Source organism: Entelurus aequoreus, linkage group LG12 (genome assembly GCF_033978785.1).
Source record: "Entelurus aequoreus isolate RoL-2023_Sb linkage group LG12, RoL_Eaeq_v1.1, whole genome shotgun sequence".
NCBI lineage: Eukaryota > Metazoa > Chordata > Actinopteri > Syngnathiformes > Syngnathidae > Entelurus > Entelurus aequoreus.
Window position 1 is genome coordinate 47,733,583 of NC_084742.1, and position 18,961 is coordinate 47,752,543.

The 18,961-nt window shown below is 37.8% G+C and overlaps 1 protein-coding gene across 1 annotated transcript in view; it reads left to right on the forward strand.

The window, feature by feature from the left end:
- LOC133662285 (regulator of G-protein signaling 12-like) overlaps nt 1-18,420 on the forward strand; it is a 165,519-nt gene extending 147,099 nt beyond the window's left edge. Inside the window, exon 18 of the mRNA XM_062066151.1 lies at nt 17,064-18,420. Coding sequence (XP_061922135.1) covers nt 17,064-17,299 — 236 coding nt within the window. The 3' untranslated portion in view covers nt 17,300-18,420. The remainder of the gene's footprint in view (nt 1-17,063) is intronic.
- The last annotated feature ends 541 nt before the right edge of the window (nt 18,421-18,961 follow it).

An 18,961-nucleotide genomic window follows, 5' to 3' on the forward strand; every position in this document is an offset into this window, starting at 1 on the left:
TTAAAAACACAATCAAATTCTAAAGTATAAAAACATGCAATTAAAAATACAATCAAATTCTAAAGTATAAAAAATACAATCAAATTCTGAAATGTAAAAACATGCAATTAAAATCCACAGCAATAAAACATGAACAATAAAATCCCCTACTTGTGTCCATCACACTTACGTGCAGTGATTTCTCCAGATTCTCTGAATCCGTTGATGATATTACGGACCGTAGATGGTGAAATCCCTAAATTCCTTGCAATAGCTGGTTGAGAAAGGTTTTTCTTAAACTGTTCAACAATTTGCTCACGCATTTGTTGACAAAGTGGTGACCCTCGCCCCATCCTTGTTTGTGAATGACTGAGCATTTCATGGAATCTACTTTTATAGCCAATCATGGCACCCACCTGTTCCCAATTTGCCTGTTCACCTGTGGGATGTTCCAAATAAGTGTTTGATGAGCATTCCTCAACTTTATCAGTATTTATTGCCACCTTTCCCAACTTCTTTGTCATGTGTTGCTGGCATCAAATTCTAAAGTTAATGATTATTTGCAAAAAAAAAATGTTTATCAGTTTGAACATCAAATATGTTGTCTTTGTAGCATATTCAACTGAATATGGGTTGAAAATGATTTGCAAATCATTGTATTCCGTTTATATTTACATCTAACACAATTTCCCAACTCATATGGAAACGGGGTTTGTACGTCTAGTGTACCAAAAATAAACATAATAGAGGTGTAATGCCACCAAGTCAGCTGTTGCTGCTTTTATCAGGCTTCTGATTGGACAAAATGTGCAGGACAGCAAGTGTATGCGTTTGTGTGTAGACATAGACCAGGGATGTCAAACTCATTTTCATTGAGGGCCACATCGCTGCTTTCAGAGGGCCGCTTTTTTAAAATTAATTTACATTATGCATGCGGGTAATAACCTGTGATTAATCATGATTAATCGAAATGCATACGATATGCATTTGGTTATTAGATTTTTTGTATGTATAACTTGCTTTAAAATTATAAATAAAGGTGACAAGCAGATATTTAACTATTTGTTAATAATATAATTGTCATGATCAGATAATAAGTTAAGTTTAAAATATGCATTTTTTTTCTGTCAAAATTGAAAGAACGAAAAAAATGAAAATGAAAAAAAAAAAAAAAAAGTATTTTATTGAAACCCATTTTTTTCAGGCTTTCGCGGGCCACATAAAATTATGGAGCGGGCCACAACTGGCCCCCGGGCCTTGAGTTTGTCACATGTGACATAGACGGTTTTGAAACGACACTTGTCTGGATGGAGATCGTTTTAACTTCAAATATGCGTTTTTGAAACTGCCTATGTTCGTGTGGACATGGCCTCAGAGTAGAGTCGCTGCTCCTTTTCACGTCGAGAGGATCCAGCTGAGATGGCTCGGGCATCTACTACGGACGGTAATAATGATAACTGTGTTAAAATTCCGGATGGTTAGTATTACCGTTTTAAATTTAAATGATGAAAAACCGTGACTTAAATGCTAACATGAAAACAGGAGACATTTACCCATTAAGAAACAACATACCCCAATCTAAACCTATTTAAACACATTGCTGTCTGAGTAACTTGAGATAGTCAGTTGTGCACATTAAACCTACAAGCTGTGCTCTCAGAACAGAGCGATCGTTCCGTACCCAGAGGAATCTGAGACAGAGGCTTTTACGGTGCGTTCAAGGACCGCTGAACAAAGTAAATAATAAATAGAAATAATACATTTGATTTGTTAGTTTTGTTTTTTCATTTTAATAAATCCTAAAGTGGACAGTACAAACCAATATTTGAAACAATAAAAGCTTAGCCATTAAAACAAATAAAATACTAAAGCTAAAACACTACCAAGAAACACAAAACATGCAAAATAGTGGGTTTTCTAACAATGTGTGATTATTTTAGTTCTTTAAAAAATAATAACTTGATCAAAAGATTTCAGGTGTGTATAATTACTTTTTGAGCACATTCAACAATATCGCGATAATGATGATAACCTTGATCCTTTTGGTCAAGGGGTGATCAAGGGTATGGGTCAAATGCAGAGGACAAATTTCACCACACCTAGTGTGTGTGTGACAATCATTGGTACTTTAACTGTGAAATGACATTTTCATATCATTACATCCCTGCTGAGATGAAAAGACATTTTGCACACGCAACCGCAAACTGAACACAGTTAACAATTTTTTTTTTTTAACTTTTGTTTGCACGTAATTAATACAGTGCATTTTGTATTTTGGCCTACTTGTCAGTCCAGGTAAATGAAATAACTTTACTAAGATGATCCACAGCACTGACTGATGTGTGACAGTTCATTGACATATTGTCAGTTCATTTGTTTTGTCTCATTGTGTTTTTGGGTTGTGAAACCCATGTGTCCGTTTGCTACTGGAAAAGAAAGGTGCAGTGATGCTGAAATAAATCAGCATTGTGAGCACGGATCTCACACATGCAGAATCGAGACACAGATCCAGTCCTTCAGTGCTCTCGCTTTCTCCCACTCTTACTACAGACCTGGGCAAATTAAGGCCCGGGGGCCACATGCTAGTTACATGTTAAGCTTTACAATCTGGCCTGCCGGACATTCCCAAATAATTTTTTTTAGATCTTTGAGATCGAAACTTTAGCTGCCATTATGATGTGCAGTGATGTTTTCAAATGACCGTAAGTCTTGAACTATACGAAGTATTTCAATGGTTGTAATCTGCGCTTTTGAATGATATACTAGTTGTAATCTACGTCACAGCAGCTCAGACGAGGCACCAAGCAGTGTGGGTGGGGAGCGTTTCCACGGAGTGTTTCCAGAGCGGCCAGCCTGAAATGCGGGTGACAGCGACAGACGCGGAAGGAGGTTTTTACAACAAAGTTCTAAAGCTTAGTGATGTACACATTATTGCCAAAAGTATTTGGCCACCCATCCAAATGATCAGAATCAGGTGTCCTAATCACTTAGCACGTGTATAAAATCAAGCACTTCGGTATGGAGACTGTTTCTACAAACATTTGTGAAAGAATGGGGAGCTCAGTGATTTCTAGCATGGAACTGTCATAGTGGCAACCTGTGCAACACATCCAGTTGTGAAATTTCCTCGCTCCTAAATATTCCAAACTTAACTGTCGGCATTATTATAAGGACATGGAAGAGTTTGGGAACACCAGCAACTCAGCCATGGAGTGGTAGGCCACGTAAACTGACAGAGAGGGGTCAGCAGATGCAAAGAGGTCGCCGACTTTCTGCACAGTCAGTTGCTACAGAGCTCCAAACTTCATGTGACCTTCCAATTTGCCCACGTACAGTACGCAGAGAGCTTCATGGAATGAGATTTCATGGCCGAGCAGCTGCATCTAAGCCATACATCACCAAGTCCCATGCAAAGCGTCGGGTGCAGTGGTGTAAAGGACGTCACCACTGAACTCTAGAGCAGTGGAGACGCTTTCTCTGGAGTGATAATCACGCTTTTCCATCTGGCAATCTGAAGGATGAGTCTGGGTTTGGAGGTTGCCAGGAGAACGCTACATTTCGGACTGCATTGTGCCGAGTGTGAAATTTGGTGGAGGAGGAATTATGGTGTGGTGTTGTTTTTCAGGAGTTGAGCTTGGCCCCTTAGTTCCAGTGAAAGGAACTTTGAATGCTCCAGGATACCAAAACATTTTGGACAATGCCATGCTCCCAACCTTGTGGGAACAGTTTGGAGCGGGCCCCTTCCTCTTCCAACATGAGTGTGACCCAGTGCACAAAGCAAGGTCCATAAAGACATGGATGACAGAGTCTGGTGTGGATGAACTTGACTGGCCTGCACAGAGTCCTGACCTGAACCCGATAGAACACCTTTGGGATGAATTAGAACGCTTTTGCAAGAATGGTCGAAAATTCCTATAAACACACTCCGCAACCTTGTGGACAGCCTTCCCAGAAGAGTTGAAGCTGTAATAGCTGCAAGAGGTGGACCGACATCATATTGAACCCTATGGGTTAGGAATGGGATGGCACTTCAAGTTCATATGTGAGTGCAGGTGGCCAAATTATTTTGGCAATATAGTGTATCAGATTGTAGGTGAGGTTTTTTTTACCGTTCGCGTTCATATTTCGCTTTGTTTGTTGCATTTCTTTTGTGTTTCGCTTGACTGTAAAATATGTCGATCGAGAGGGGGTGTGACGTTGATATGTTGCAAATATTCTGTGTTTTATCGGTCATAGTTAATATTGTAAATCCCACATTCATTATTTTCATGTACATTCTGGGTGTCTAGGTCAGTAAAAAAATGTTTTTAATTCCATTCCGTTTTTTAAGGCGGTCTGTCATAACGCTTTTAGCATTCAATCAGACATGATTGTGAGTTTTTCTATTAGTGTTCCTAAAAATCAGATATACCGGCCCCCAGACACATTTTTTTCTCTAAATTTGGCCCGCCGAGTCAAAATAATTGCCCAGGCCTGCTTTACTATGTTGTTTCCAATATTTCCCATCTTTCAGACAGTCATTCTCACTCTGTCCTTTTCTAACTACCTATGGCACTCGTATTTTGCTTGTTTATGGCAAGCTGAGAAACAATCATGGGGGATCACGCAGACATAAAAGCAACCCCCAATAGGCGGACTTGGTTACACTGAAGCCAATGTCTTTCTCAGTCATCTCTCTCATGCAAAGTACACACACCTTCCCTTCTGCTTGCCTTCCTGACGCTCATCCAATCACCGGTCAAGAGTCCTTCACTGCCCTCACAGATAATCTGAAAATGATAAAACTCTTTAAAATCTCAAAAGGGAGCCATAAGGAGGTTGTGGAACGGCATGTGACTCCAAACCCGCAGGTTGCCAACCTTTGGGTTAGGAGTTTGAGTAGTGCTGTCTTTGACTAAGGATTTTCATAGTCCAATCTGATTCTTTTGATGTTGTCAATAGTCGACGATCAGTGCCACTTTGTCAAAAATAAGCATGCAGCCTCTGTGTCTGGTACTATGACAAGATACTGTATTTAAAACTAAAATAAAAAATTATTGAATTTAAAATAAAGGAAATATAAATGAATGTCTTTTTGAGGACCTTCACAGGGTCTTCTGCATCTCTTATATTGCAGCTGTCAGGTGTATCACTGATTATGCTGCATTGTTTTATCTCATTGGAACTCATTGTGTCCTGGTTGCTTTTCTGCGGCGTCATAGCAACCATGATAGACAGTTCAGCCTGCTTGGACATACACACGGTGCATCAAGCTGTGAATCTCAAATTGAGGTCTCAGTTTGTTGTGTGCATGTTGCACGTAATGTGTAGTTCCAATCCCTCATGCACGGGTATGCTTTCGACTATTAAAAAAACTACTTCTGACTTGTCCTGCCTGCAAGACAGCTTTTCACTAAACAAGAAATGTTGTCACATTCTAATCTCGTCACACCTCTAGCCGGTAACTCTAACCTATTTCAATACACTAGCCAGGGTCAGGCGATTGAACTGCAAGGCTGACAGTTGAATCAGATTCCTCCAAATCGAATGTCAACTATTCTTAGTAAAGACTAGATATTTTTTTTAGGTTTTGTAGACATTAGCATTGTTCCTCATCATGAAGATATTTAATACTGGTGCCATCTCTACTGTACTTTTGAAAGTTGCCTGAACACACACCGATTTTTAGAGGTGCTCAAAAAATAGATTCACACCCAAATTGCCTTTTTTATTAATTCCGATTCTAAATTGATTAATCATTTTTGAGAATCGATTGAAACATTTTATTCATGTATTTTTGCAAAAAAAATAAAAACAATTTTTGTATTAAAAGCATAAACAACTATTATTGATAATAATATTATTATTATTATTATTATTGATACTGTTGCTTTTTATAATTTTTGGTTTTCAATTTTTTAGTATGGATTAGTATATCTTCTAATATGCTTTGTAAATTTCTATTGTAAACATTGTCAAGTTGAAATTAGGTTGGCAATGGTGTAGTGGATTGTCCGAAGCTTAAACAGGCAACAAAAGTAGTTTAGTACAACAAATTTATTTACCCATTATCAGAAGTGCAGGTTGAATTAAGTTGGCCGTGCAGACAGACCACATGTTACTCCGGAGTAAACAAGACACACACAAGCCAAAATCACTCTCGAGTTCCGGTCTTCTGCCATTTTTTATATGTCTCTTGTGCGTCATTGTTTGTTATCTAATGCGTCAATGTCTTTTATCTTTTCCCTATCTGTTCCATAACAACTCTAATCCTTTAGACAGTCAACACATTCTGTAGACAGGTTGGCACGACTTAATATTCACTTTTGTCCCACTTGCACAGAATAGAAGAAAAATTAAATGAGCGTACATTCTTGACAGACATGCAATATAGGTCAAAGGTCAGAAATTCTACTACATACCCGCCTTCCAGGGTCTTAAGACCCTGGACCAAAACAATTTCTGATGTAGACCACATGTTAAATCTCTACCACAGATAGAGGCAAAAACCTCAATGTTTTTATACGAGGCAAAAATTCCGTCTATGACCCTCCTTCAGAGCGATCGCTGTTACCAGCCTGCAGTAAAACCATCTCACAGAACACAATTAGTGGCCTACCCTTTGATTTAGTAAAGGAATAACAAATACTTTGATCATGAACATCATTGAACATAAATAGATGAATGTATATAGACTTATGACTGTAAGACATTTGCAAAAATATTTTTCCCGGCATTTGCAATGGATGTAGTTACCAATATTGTTAATTACCAATTAATTTTGAACACACAACTGAATTTCGTATGAGTCCATGTTCGATTAGTGCTTGTATAGATGGCTCGGTGGTGCCTCAGGCTGGTGGCCTGCCGACACCTCGTTGGGCTTTTGGCTGCCTTGGTGAAGAAAGAGATCCACTCAAACAGTCTGTCTCTGTCTCTTCTTGGGGTGTGGTTCAGTCCATTGGGCAGACTGTGCAATGGCATGTGCGCGCTGGCCGAAATTGGGGAAAACTCAGGTAGAGTTGGAGCTGTGGGGGCTTTGGGGAAGGCTGGGGCAGAGTATGGGGCGTGGGGCTTTGGTCCAGGCCCTCGGCTTGCTTCAGGCCTCCTTGCTGCTTCGGCACTCCCGACACTTCTTTCCACAGCTGCTGGAGTCCCGGTGGACACATTGGCTGGCAACCTTAATTGTTCTCATCATCGCTGGCAAGGTGTTGTCTCTCCTCTCGGTTCCTTCCAGTCAGGTATCGGGTGTTGGTCCTGGATTGGCTTTGACCGTGCCCCTCTTAGCGAGTGCAAGGGAATCTGGAGTGGCTGCTTTCATCCTCAAATCTGCACAGAGGAACTGGCACACAAATTCTACATTTTGCAAACTTACCATTTTGGTCTCATGGTCTTTCCACCTTCCTAGGAAGCTGCTGGTCCTGAGAAGTGCTGATCTTGTGACTGAAGAAGATTAACCTGTTTTCTTAAATTAGGTGCCGTTGTTTGACCTAATCTTTTTGGGGAAACCATGTCGGGATATTAGATAATTCACAAAACATTTAATTACTGAATTGGCACCCTCCTTTGAGGTTGGGGTTGCTTCCGCCAGCCACTGCAATTGTCAATCTAAATCATTACGTTCCTTTATCCTTGTACCGGATTGATCATATCGATTAAATAAAACCTCAACACGCTCAAACTTGACCCAATCCAAACTCACCTCCCCCCTCTGTCCCTCTCACAGGGACAGTGTTAGTCGTAGTAATAGTAATAGTAATAGTAGTAGTAGTATTAGTAGTTTCAGAAACATCCAAGAAAAAGAAAAGGCAGCTGATAGTCAAGTGCAGCAAGAACAGAGGCGGAGGACAGGTCATGTTTGAGGTCACTGTTCGCTTTTGCAATAGTACTTTGATATTTTCCAACACCTAGTGAATTATTGTGGCCTCAATAATTCACTAAATAGTTGTATTTAATTTAGTCTATCTATGATGGGACAATGCACAGAAACATTAAGTTCAGAAACAGATATGTTCTGTACCAGATTATTTCTAAATAGCTACTTTCCATCTGTAGTCCCTGGCTACCTAAATTAAAGGGATCCAAAAATCAAGCAATAAAATTATGACACTAATTAATCATAATAAATATATACATTCATTATAATCAATAATTAATCAAAAAATAATCATACTGTAGCATGTAATCAATTTGAAGAAAAGTCACCAAATGCCCCTTCATGGACACATACTTAACATACAATACAACCATACCTTATTTACATCATCACACAAAGACAATACATGCTCTTGTTCACATCTGTCATCAACAACCAAGCTTTTAACAGCCATACCTCACAATTTACAACAAAAATGCTCTCATAGATAAATATAATACTCATTAAATTGATGTGTCAACATAATGCCCATCTTAGTGACCGTCTGAGCAGCCTTGATTGCTCCAAAGCCACTTTTTAACTTCAAATTTTCTATTCCTTTTGTTATAACGTGGAGAAGGCTAATTGGTCTGTACATGTTCTCGTCTTCTTTATTTCCTGCTTTATGGATTTAATCATAGTAGCAGTTTCTCGACGTGGTAGGGAAAGTGTTTTCCGTCATTGATTTATTTATCAATTGTTGTTATACGAGCAATAATACAATCCTTATATGTTTTTAGGAAGATAGTGTCCAACGTCCCCCATGACGTTACTTCTTTCATACTATGCTGTTTGAGGATGTCTGAAAATGAATCAAGAAAAATGTCTTTAGCTGTGGTCGGTCGGTATACTACAATTACCTTGAAATACATTTCTGAGGAAAATGTGATTTTAATTTCAACATACTCAAATTGATCTACTTTTAATGTTTTCCCTTTCATAAATCATAATTCCTCCCCCCTTTGTCACTCGATCTGTCTTTTCTGTAATCTTGTCCCCCGGGACATTAATTAGAACGAAAGTTGTTGTGGGTTTTAACCATGTGTCTGATAGACAAGGTAATCCGGATTAGAGTCTGACAGTAACTGCTGTATTTGTTCAGTATATTTCCTGTGGTAGAAAGTTTAATAATGCGGACACGTTTGTTACTGATTACTTTCTACAGACTTCTGTCTCTCTGCGACTTTGTGTATGTAATAAGCAACTACAATTATTTGATATGCTTAAATTTTGTTTTAGCTCAGCTGTTGTGTAGCTGCTAGCTCCTTGTAGCCTACAGCAGGAATGTCCAAATTGCAACCAATAGCTATGTTTTTAACAGACAACCGAAATAATTGAAAATGTGGTATTTGCGTATCGGTTCAATCAGCGGCAGCTACGCCCTGTTTTATCATTTGACCTAAATTTTTGGTTTCGTAGGCAGAGGGAACAATGTGGGTCATTAGTTGTCCATCTTACACCATTCTAATTGTTGTAAGGATAGTTTACATGAGCGGCCAGACCTTGAGTCCCACCATATATAAGAATCAAAAGGCTCCTATTATGAGTTGTCTAATTGGTGATCATACACTTTGGCGGTTTGGGTGGCAGGACACACGGACGCACCTCCGTCAGCCAGTGCTAGGACAGTTGGAGCAGTCCCCGTCTTCCATTCGTTCCTGGGAGGCGTCCCCAGTAGTTGTCAGCTGATGTCGTGCTGTCAGGCAACATCAGGAAGTTCCTTCTGTGCGGTATTGAATTGTCAGGGCACAGTTCGTAAGCAGGTCATTACAAGGTGTGTGCAGGTTGACCACAAAGGAATGCTTCAAAGATTGTGTTGAACATTGTCCGTTGACACTTATGTCCAGCAGGGGTCTGTTTGTATCCTGCTGTTCGTCCTGCTGTCACACCTGTATTTTTTGTGAGCATGTTCTGGCTACAACTTTGGAGCTTGTCTTGTACAGATTGGCAGTCCCCCGGCTGCACATCCTTTCCACCCTCGCTTGACCTAGTACAACCGTGGCTACCACCCAAGTCCGTCTGTATGGTTTTACGTTTTGTTGAGGTTTTTTCCTCCAGAATTTGGAACTCAAAACATGTACACCCATCGTTTTCATATCCTCTCGGTTAGTTCAATTTTGCATATCACGTTTTAAAATTACAGTCTTAACTATCCCATTAATTGCTAATTAATAACCTTAATTCAAAGATTATACGTACTACTTCATGTGTATTTAAGTACCCTTTTAATTCACTTAAAGATTATCTATAAATTAATTTAAACTATCATTTGTCTATCAGTAGGCGCGAGCAAGCTGTCATGCTTGCACTTTGACCTCCTGCTGTACGTGATATTCTCCAAAACAAAAGAATGTATTTATTCACGTTTCTCGTTATGTTTCAGCTAAATCTTTTAATCTTTTAACTTTTAACGTCCGCACTGTGTTTATTTTTATTGTCGGCATTTTAATTTTGCTTTTATTTTCTTTCATTTCACTTTGTTGCATGAAAAACGCCACACAAACAAAGCTGCATATCCTTGCCTTGCCCGTCTCCGACTGGTTATCCAACCTAGTCACAACAAACACACAAGGCCATGCTCTAAGCGCCAGCCCTAATCACACTTCTCCTCTTTTTAACACTTTACATATCGGCTCTTATTCTATTTATTAATGTAGGCTGTTATTTGTAATTATTATTCAACACTATTCACAGCAAACAGTTGTAAAGTTATAGTTATTCGCATTATACTCTCAAAATCTATAGCTAACTGAAAGCTGTTGAGATTTGGTTTGCCTCCTTCATCTCAGTGGCCTAGTGGTTAGAGTGTCCGCCCTAAAATCGGCAGGTCGCAAGTTCAAAACCCCGGCCGAGTCACACCAAAGACTACAAAAAATTTTGGGAGCCAAATCACCAAAAACGATTCCCGGGCGTATGGTATGGTGTACTGCAAATGTCTAAATAAAACTATAAATTACTCCAAACTAAAATGTCAGACTGCACTTTAAAGTTACTTTTATTAAATTAATTTCCAAACTAACCACCACCACAGCAGACATCTTCCTCAATCCTATCCCAATACTCCCATAAATTAGAAAGGTGTTTCACAACAGTGGTTAAGTAGTTATTTTAAGTAATAGATCTCAATATGTAGAAATTAATAAGACTAAATTTGCCCTAGTGTGTGAATGTTGTCTGTCTATCTATCTGTGTTGGCCCTGTGATGAGGTTGCGACCTGTCCAGGGTGCAAAGTCAAATTGTGAAACAAAAATTAAAATTGAATCAAGTGGAAATTGACAGAGTATATGAACTACATTCTTGAGAATAGTAATTGATCATTAATATGTTGGAAGCCGCATATTGAACATATTAAAGAAAAATATCCAAATCCATTGCTATTCGGTATAAAGTAAAACACATGCTGAATAAGAAATGTCTGCACATGTTATATTATTCATTTATTTTTCCATATGTAATATTGTTTTGAAGTTTGGGGAAATGTTTATAGAAGAAATATAGACCCAATACTTAAACTTAAAAGGCTCATTTCAATATTACACAAAGCATTATTGTTATGATCATACCAATCTATTTTTTATAAGTCATAATGTGTTAAATGTTCAGATAATTTGATTTTAAAACAATGGCAATTATGTTTCCGAGTAAAGAACAACAGCCTTCCAGTTTGTATGCTTAGCTTGTTTACATTATGAGGAGAAAACTATCATTTACGGGGGATATTGATTTTTGAAATAGGTCAAGTAAAATAAAATAAAAACACAAATGTATTTCAGTTTTAGGAGTTAAATGATGTACCATCCTCAGTGATGAGCTGAACACATGTAGTTTTTTGTTATGGTTTTGGAGACCCTTGAAAGGTAAAGTTTTTTGAACATTATAAAATATAGTAACAATTACTTTCATCTTTTAACGTTGATGTTCCAGGTAATTTAATGTTCAGTAAATGTATATCATAGGCCAATATAAGCTTTGGCTTCCGCCTATTCTTTTTTTTTCCGGTCATTCTTTTTCTTTTTTGTTCTGTGTGTAAATGTGTATGATTGTTAATATGTCTAATTTACTGTTAAACTGCTCACACAAATTGGTTGATGGTTGATTATATGACCAAAATAAACTTATTTCATCTATTCATTCATTATCTATCGCACTCATAGTTTTATTCCATTTTGCATGTAATTATTCCTATTGATTTCTTCCCCTTTCACTCAAACAACTAAACAAACTGGATGGATCAGATAAGCAACAAGGCTGTTCAATACAGTATATTACACACATAATTAATGACTAATGAATTTAACACTGCTTCAATGTCCCAGTCCAAATGTATGTATTGATATTTAAATGTTTATTTATTCATATACAGTATATTTTATTTATCAAAACCAACCTGTCAGCCTTCTCTTCAGATTTGAGTACAGCTGTCCACTATATATATTTATATATATTTATTTATTTATTTATTTGTGTATTCTTTAAACCTAGCTCAATGCTAAACTAATCCAATGCTATGCTAACTCAATGCTAACCTAGCTTAATGCTATCCTAGCTCAATGCTATCCTAACATTGTCACACCTCTTCGGACCACGCCTCACGCAGCTGTCACTCACACAGCCTCGTCACACGCACACACTCTTATCTCAAAATGTCTCCCAGCTGAGACTCCTTTTTTTTCTTTTTTTTTTCTTTATATGCGTCACACAGTCACTCACACAGAGAATTTACCAGCGAGCAAGAGCCTTTTTTCCCATACTCAAAATCTCAGTGTGTAAAACAACTGTAATATCGCACAGTCACAATCACCAGTATAGTTTAAAACAAATTCAAATTACTGGAATTCGCTCGCAGCGCCAAAGAGGGGGAGCTTCCCTGCTTAGGCTGCTGCCCACGCGATCCAACCTCCGAGAGCGGAATAAGATAATTAAATGGATAGATCATTCACTCATATGTTTTCTGTACATAAACTTTGTCTACTTTCTCACACGCACACACATTTTGGACAATTTCCCAACTTTTACAGATAGCGGGGCTGTGAGAAAAGCGTGAGGGGAGAGGTTGATTTTTTCAGAGGGGAATTAAAACAGATAAGAAACCAGGTGCTACACAAATGTTATTACAATACGCAGATATATATATATAAATTTAAAAAACACACATTTTTATCCCACAACCCACGCCCCCCTGGTCCGGACCAATATAAACAACTAATGCACGCGTGCTTTTGTGGAATCGGCCGTCTCATATCACAAAAAACAGGTTCCATCATTGCTCATAAAACGGTGATTAACCCGTTTCATTGGAGCAACACCTGCGTTATCCCTGACCAACACGGAAAAACCTGGCCTAACGCCCAATAGGACCACTGGAAATCACCCAGCAATCCTGCAGACTCGTGTCTGGTCAGTCCATACAGTTTCACCAAGTTTCACCAAAGCTCTACCATATGCAGCCCGATCAATACCTGTCTATTTGCAGCAAATTTCCAAATTTGTCATGACAGCTATACGCTCAGTTGATCTCCTTTACCGGAGTCAATGAGCGGTCACCTATAAGAGGCTTTTCCCACCGCTGCAGTTTCCACATAAACAGATATGTCGCACCTTCATAGACGTCATCAATTTGTATGGGCCAAATGTCACACCAGTTAGCAACTCTTGCCTATAATTTAGCTGTATCCAACTCTGACTAATCTGATGTACTTGCAGCAAGAAGCATCTTCTGCCAGCAACGACAGAGGATGAAGAGGTTAAAAGAAATTTTTCGTCTCACATAGTCTACGCTTCTACACTCCAAACCACCAAAATTCTATCAACAATCCCCTTATGTTAAAAACAAGAAATCACAAGTTTTCAACAAACACACAGACAAATGATCACATATAAAACAACTCAATCCAACCATAATTTACCCCATTCCAGGTTGTTTTCGGAGAACCTGACTAAACCTATCTTTTATCAAAAATAGATTCAGCAATTTGTCTTATCGATCCGGCTCTCTCCAGGCAGAAAATGTTTACACTTTAAGCAAAACGCTTACCTTGTTATGCGCGTGTGCAGCACACTGTCTGCCTGACTGAGAGAGCGGGAGCGGCTGTCGACCTGTAGCTTCTAAACCATCCTGTTTGTGACGCCAATTTGTGTAGTGGATTGTCCGAAGCTTAAACAGGCAACAAAAGTAGTTTAGTACAACAAATTTATTTACCCATTATCAGAAGTGCAGGTTGAATTAAGTTGGCCGTGCAGACAGACAACATGTTACTCCGGAGTAAACAAGACACACACAAGCCAAAATCACTCTCGAGTTCCGGTCTTCTGCCATTTTTTATATGTCTCTTGTGCGTCATTGTTTGTTATCTAATGCGTCTATGTCTTTTATCTTTTCCCTATCTGTTCCATAACAACTCGAATCCTTTAGACAGTCAACACATTCTGTAGACAGGTTGGCACGACTTAATATTCACTTTTGTCCCACTTGCACAGAATAGAAGAAAAATTAAATGAGCGTACATTCTTGACAGACATGCAATATAGGTCAAAGGTCAGAAATTCTACTACAATGGCTTTTTGCTTTATTTTATTAGATTGATTAACAATTTGTTTTTTGTGAATAAAACCTCAAAAATATGTTTAAAAAAATATTTTTTTAGGGCAACACTGCACACTTAATCGTACGCCTGAAGCCAAGAGGAGCTTATATAACCTTTAACCTGTTTTAAAAAGGTTTATTATAACTTACACACCAAATAATATATTACAAGAATCTGTTGAATTGAACATTGATTCTGAATCGAATCGTCACCCCAAGAATTAGAATCGAATCGTAAGGCGCACAATGATTCCTGCTTTTACCAATTTTGCTTGTTTTTGATGTGAAAGTTGAATCGAAAAGTAAATTAAATACTTCCTTAATACAAATCCCAAAACCAGTGAAGTTGGCACGTTGTGTAATTCGTAAATAAAAACAGAATACCCTGATTTGCAATCCTTTTAAACTTTTATTCAATTGAATAGACTGCAAGGACAAGATATTTAATGTTGAAATTAGGGTTGTACGGTATACCGGTATTAGTATAGTACCGCGATACTAATGAATAATTTTGGGTATTATACCGCTTCTGAAACGCACCGGTCCCGCACCTCCCCTTGCACCCGCGTCACGTCAAGTCATTGCTGGTTTACCAGCAGACGAGCATGTTCGGTAGCACACAATCACGGAATACTTACAAGCAGACGCAGTGTGTAGACAGAAAAGGGAGAATGGACGCATTTTGGCTTAAAAACTAATGATAAAGGTGAAGTTATAACACTGAAACGCCCTCAGAAAGAGGTGCTTTAAGACATGGCTAGCTAGCTAGCGGCTAACGTTCATCCGCCGTCGGCAGTGTTTTAGCTACTTCTAAATCACTAATAGTGGTCATCAATCAACAGAAGAATAAGTGATTATTACATTTTAACAAAAGTGTAGACAGAACATGTTACAAGAGAAAGTAAGCAGATATTAACAGTAAATTAACAAGTAGATTGATAATAAATTGTCTACCACTTGTCCTTAATAATGTTGACAAAATAATAGAATGATAAATGACACAATATGTTACTGCATATGTCAGCAGACTAATAAGGAGCCTTTGTTTGCTTACTTACTACTAAAATACAAGTTGTCTTGTATGTTCAGTATTTTATTTAAGGACTAAATTGCAATAAGAAACATATGTTTAATGTACCCTAAGATTTGTTGTTAAAATAAAGCCAATAATGCCTTTTCAACTTACCGGTATATTCAATTGAATAGACTGCAAAGACAAGATACTTAATGTTCAAACTGAGAAACTTACATTTTTCTGGCAAATAATCATTAACTTGGAATTTAATGGCAGCAACACATTGCAAAAAATTTGGCACAGGGGCATTTTTACCACTGTGTTACATAGCCTTTCTTTTTAACAACACTCAGTAAACGTTTGGGAACTGAGGAGACCAATTTTTGAAGCTTTTCAGGTGGAATTCTTTCCAATTCTTGCTTGATGTACAGCTTAAGTTGTTCAACAGTCTGGGGTCTGCGTTGTGGTATTTTACGCTTCATATTTTACGCTTCACCCACACGCCTCCTGGTCCTGGAGGAGAACAGGTCCTGGAGGGGTGGGAGTTTGCAGTCAATCACCTACTCAGCAGCACGTACCATGCGCTGCAGTCGAACCAAGAGGTGATGGAGGATGGTTCTTTTCCTCTTTGGTCCGTAGGACATGACGTCCACAGTTTCCAAAAACAATTTGAAATGTGGCCTCGTCAGACTATAGAACACTTTTACACTTTGCATCAGTCCTTCTTAGATATGAGCTTTGGTCCAGCAAAGCCGGCGGCGTTTCTGGGTGTTGTTGATAAATGGTTTGGCTTTGCATAGTAGAGTTTTAACTTGCACTTACAGATGTAGCGACAAACTGTAGTTACTGACAGTGGTTTTCTGAAGTGTTCCTGAGCCCTTGTGGATTACCACATGGACACACTGATGTCGCTTTTTGATGCAGTACCGCCTGAGGGATCGAAGGTCCGAAATATCATCGCTTACGTGCTGTGATTTCTCCAGATTCTGTGAACCTTTTGATGATATTACGGACTGTAGATGGTGAAATCCCTAAATTCCTTGCAATAGCTTGTTGAGAAATGTTGTTCTTGAACTTCGACAATTTGCTCACGCATTTGTTCACAAAGTGGTGACCTTCGCCACATCCTTGTTTGTGAATGACTTGGCATTTCATGGAAGCTGCTTTTAAACCTAATCATGGCACCCACCTGTCTTTTTTGTCACTTGTGCCAGCTTTTTTGAAACATGTTGCAGGCATCAAATTCCAAATAAGCTAATATTTGCAAAAAATTAAGTTTTCCAGTTCGAACGTTAAGTATCTTGTCTTTTCAGTCTATTCAATTGAATATAGGTTGAAAAAGGATTTGCAAATCATTGTATTTTGTTTTTATTTACGATTTACACAACGTGCCAACTGCACTGGTTTTGGAGTTTGTAGTTTTTTTCTTAGTTTATTTTTATTTTTTACATTACCATACGTGTCGTGAGCGTGACATCATTTATATCGAAATCGAATTGTTTGGTTAGACTCAGCTCTCTGTCCATGTCAAAAGTGCATGTTTTGTAGTGCCACAACAAAATGGTATTTATTGTTTTTGTGTGTTTCTCAGAATTAACCTGCAAAGCTCCCCCAGAGGATGTGATGGATGTGGAGGGCGTCCACCTGGAGGACTCGGAGAGAGTGTCCCACACGGAGGACTCGGAGCTCAGCCTAAGTTTCCAGGGTTACGTTGCTGAGCTGCGTCAGGTTCAAAGCAAGATGAGGAGTGCCCACATTCCCCACGCGGGACAACAGGATGACGACACAGACTGCAAGACAGACATTTTGAAGGCTACTGTCGTCTGAAGGGAAGCAAACAATAAACCCTCCTTTCACTCCACTGCTGCACTTTTAAACACCCCTCCTCTAATAAATGATTCATAGATATTGTGGATGTGATATTTTTCATGTACTTTACATTATAGAACATCAGCAATGACAAAAGAAAAATATACTTTTTTTCCCCATTGATTAGTCTATAAAGTTGGACACGTAATGAAGTACGTACAACCACTGATATGAGTGAGTCTTTTTTTCTTTTTTGTTATTGTGGTAGTGTTTCTAATATTCTGTCTCTCCTGTAGCAAAAACAAAATAATTATCAGAAGCAGCTCAAGAGTATGATGAACTAAAACCACAATAATAATAACAACATCATGTTTTTTTAATCTGTAAAACAGTTATTTATTTTTTTGTAATTTTGCTTTCATTGATAGTTTAATTATTTTATTATTATTTTGAGTGATTTTGTAATGGCTTTTTTCTTCTTTTATTTGGATTTTTATATAACTATGATTGTTGATGTTTTGTCAGTTTTATATTGTTTCACTATGCTATTTTTTGCTCATTTCATTTAGTTTTTATTGTTATTTTTTATGTTTATTTTTTTACTTTATTATGGTTTTCTTTTACATTTAGTTTTTACTTCATTTTTTGTTTAATTACTTTTGTTCATTTCATTATTACCTTAATGATGGATGTATGGATATCATTTTTAGTAATATATATATATGTTTTTCCTATTCATTTAATTGAATTTGATTCTCTTTGTATATTTTGTAAATAATTGTTCCATTAATATTATTTTTTCAATTTAATTTTTTTATTTTATTTTTTCAGTTTGATTTTGTTATTAAATGTTTTGTTTTGTAATTATGACTTAATTTGATTTCAGGAATGTTGTCAAAGCGTACATCAAATATTCCGTTTAAGAAAGTGGTATCAGATAGCTGTTTTCTGTAGCGAATGAAACAAAAAAAAAAGTTCTTCCTGTGTTGTATGGAATATTCCAGGTGACGGTACTGTTATTGTACTGTACTTCTTGCTTCTGTGGTTGAACATGTTGATTAAAAAATCGAAAACTTTTAATGGCTTTTTCTTTTTTTTTTGTCCCTGAAATTAGCACATTCCTGCAGTTGAATGTAATAAGTAACATGAATATTTGTTCCTTGTAACATGCTGCTTTTCTTCCACCTGGCTTCTCAAAGTACAAAACCCAAAACCAGTGAAGTTGGCACGTTGTGTAACTCGTAAATAAAAACAGAATACAATGATTTGCAAATCCTTTTCAACTCATATTCAATTGAATGCAGTGCAAAGACAAGATATTTAATGTTCGAATGTTTGCGAATAATCATTAACTTAGAATTTAATGGCAGCAACACATTGCAAATAAGTTGGCACAGGGGCATGTTCACCACTGTGTTACATGGCTTTTTCTTTCAACAACACTCAGTAAACGTTTGGGAACTGAGGAGACCAATTTTTGATGCTTTTCAGATGGAATTCTTTATCATTCTTGCTTGATGTACAGCTTAAGTTGTTCAACAGACCGGGGTCTCCGTTGTGGTATTTCAGCCTTCATAATGCGCCACACATTTTCAATGGGAGACAGATCTGTCTAGAACAATCCGGATTGTTTTTTCCCTCTTTGTTTCAACATTGCTTCAACATTGCGTGGAAGTCTGG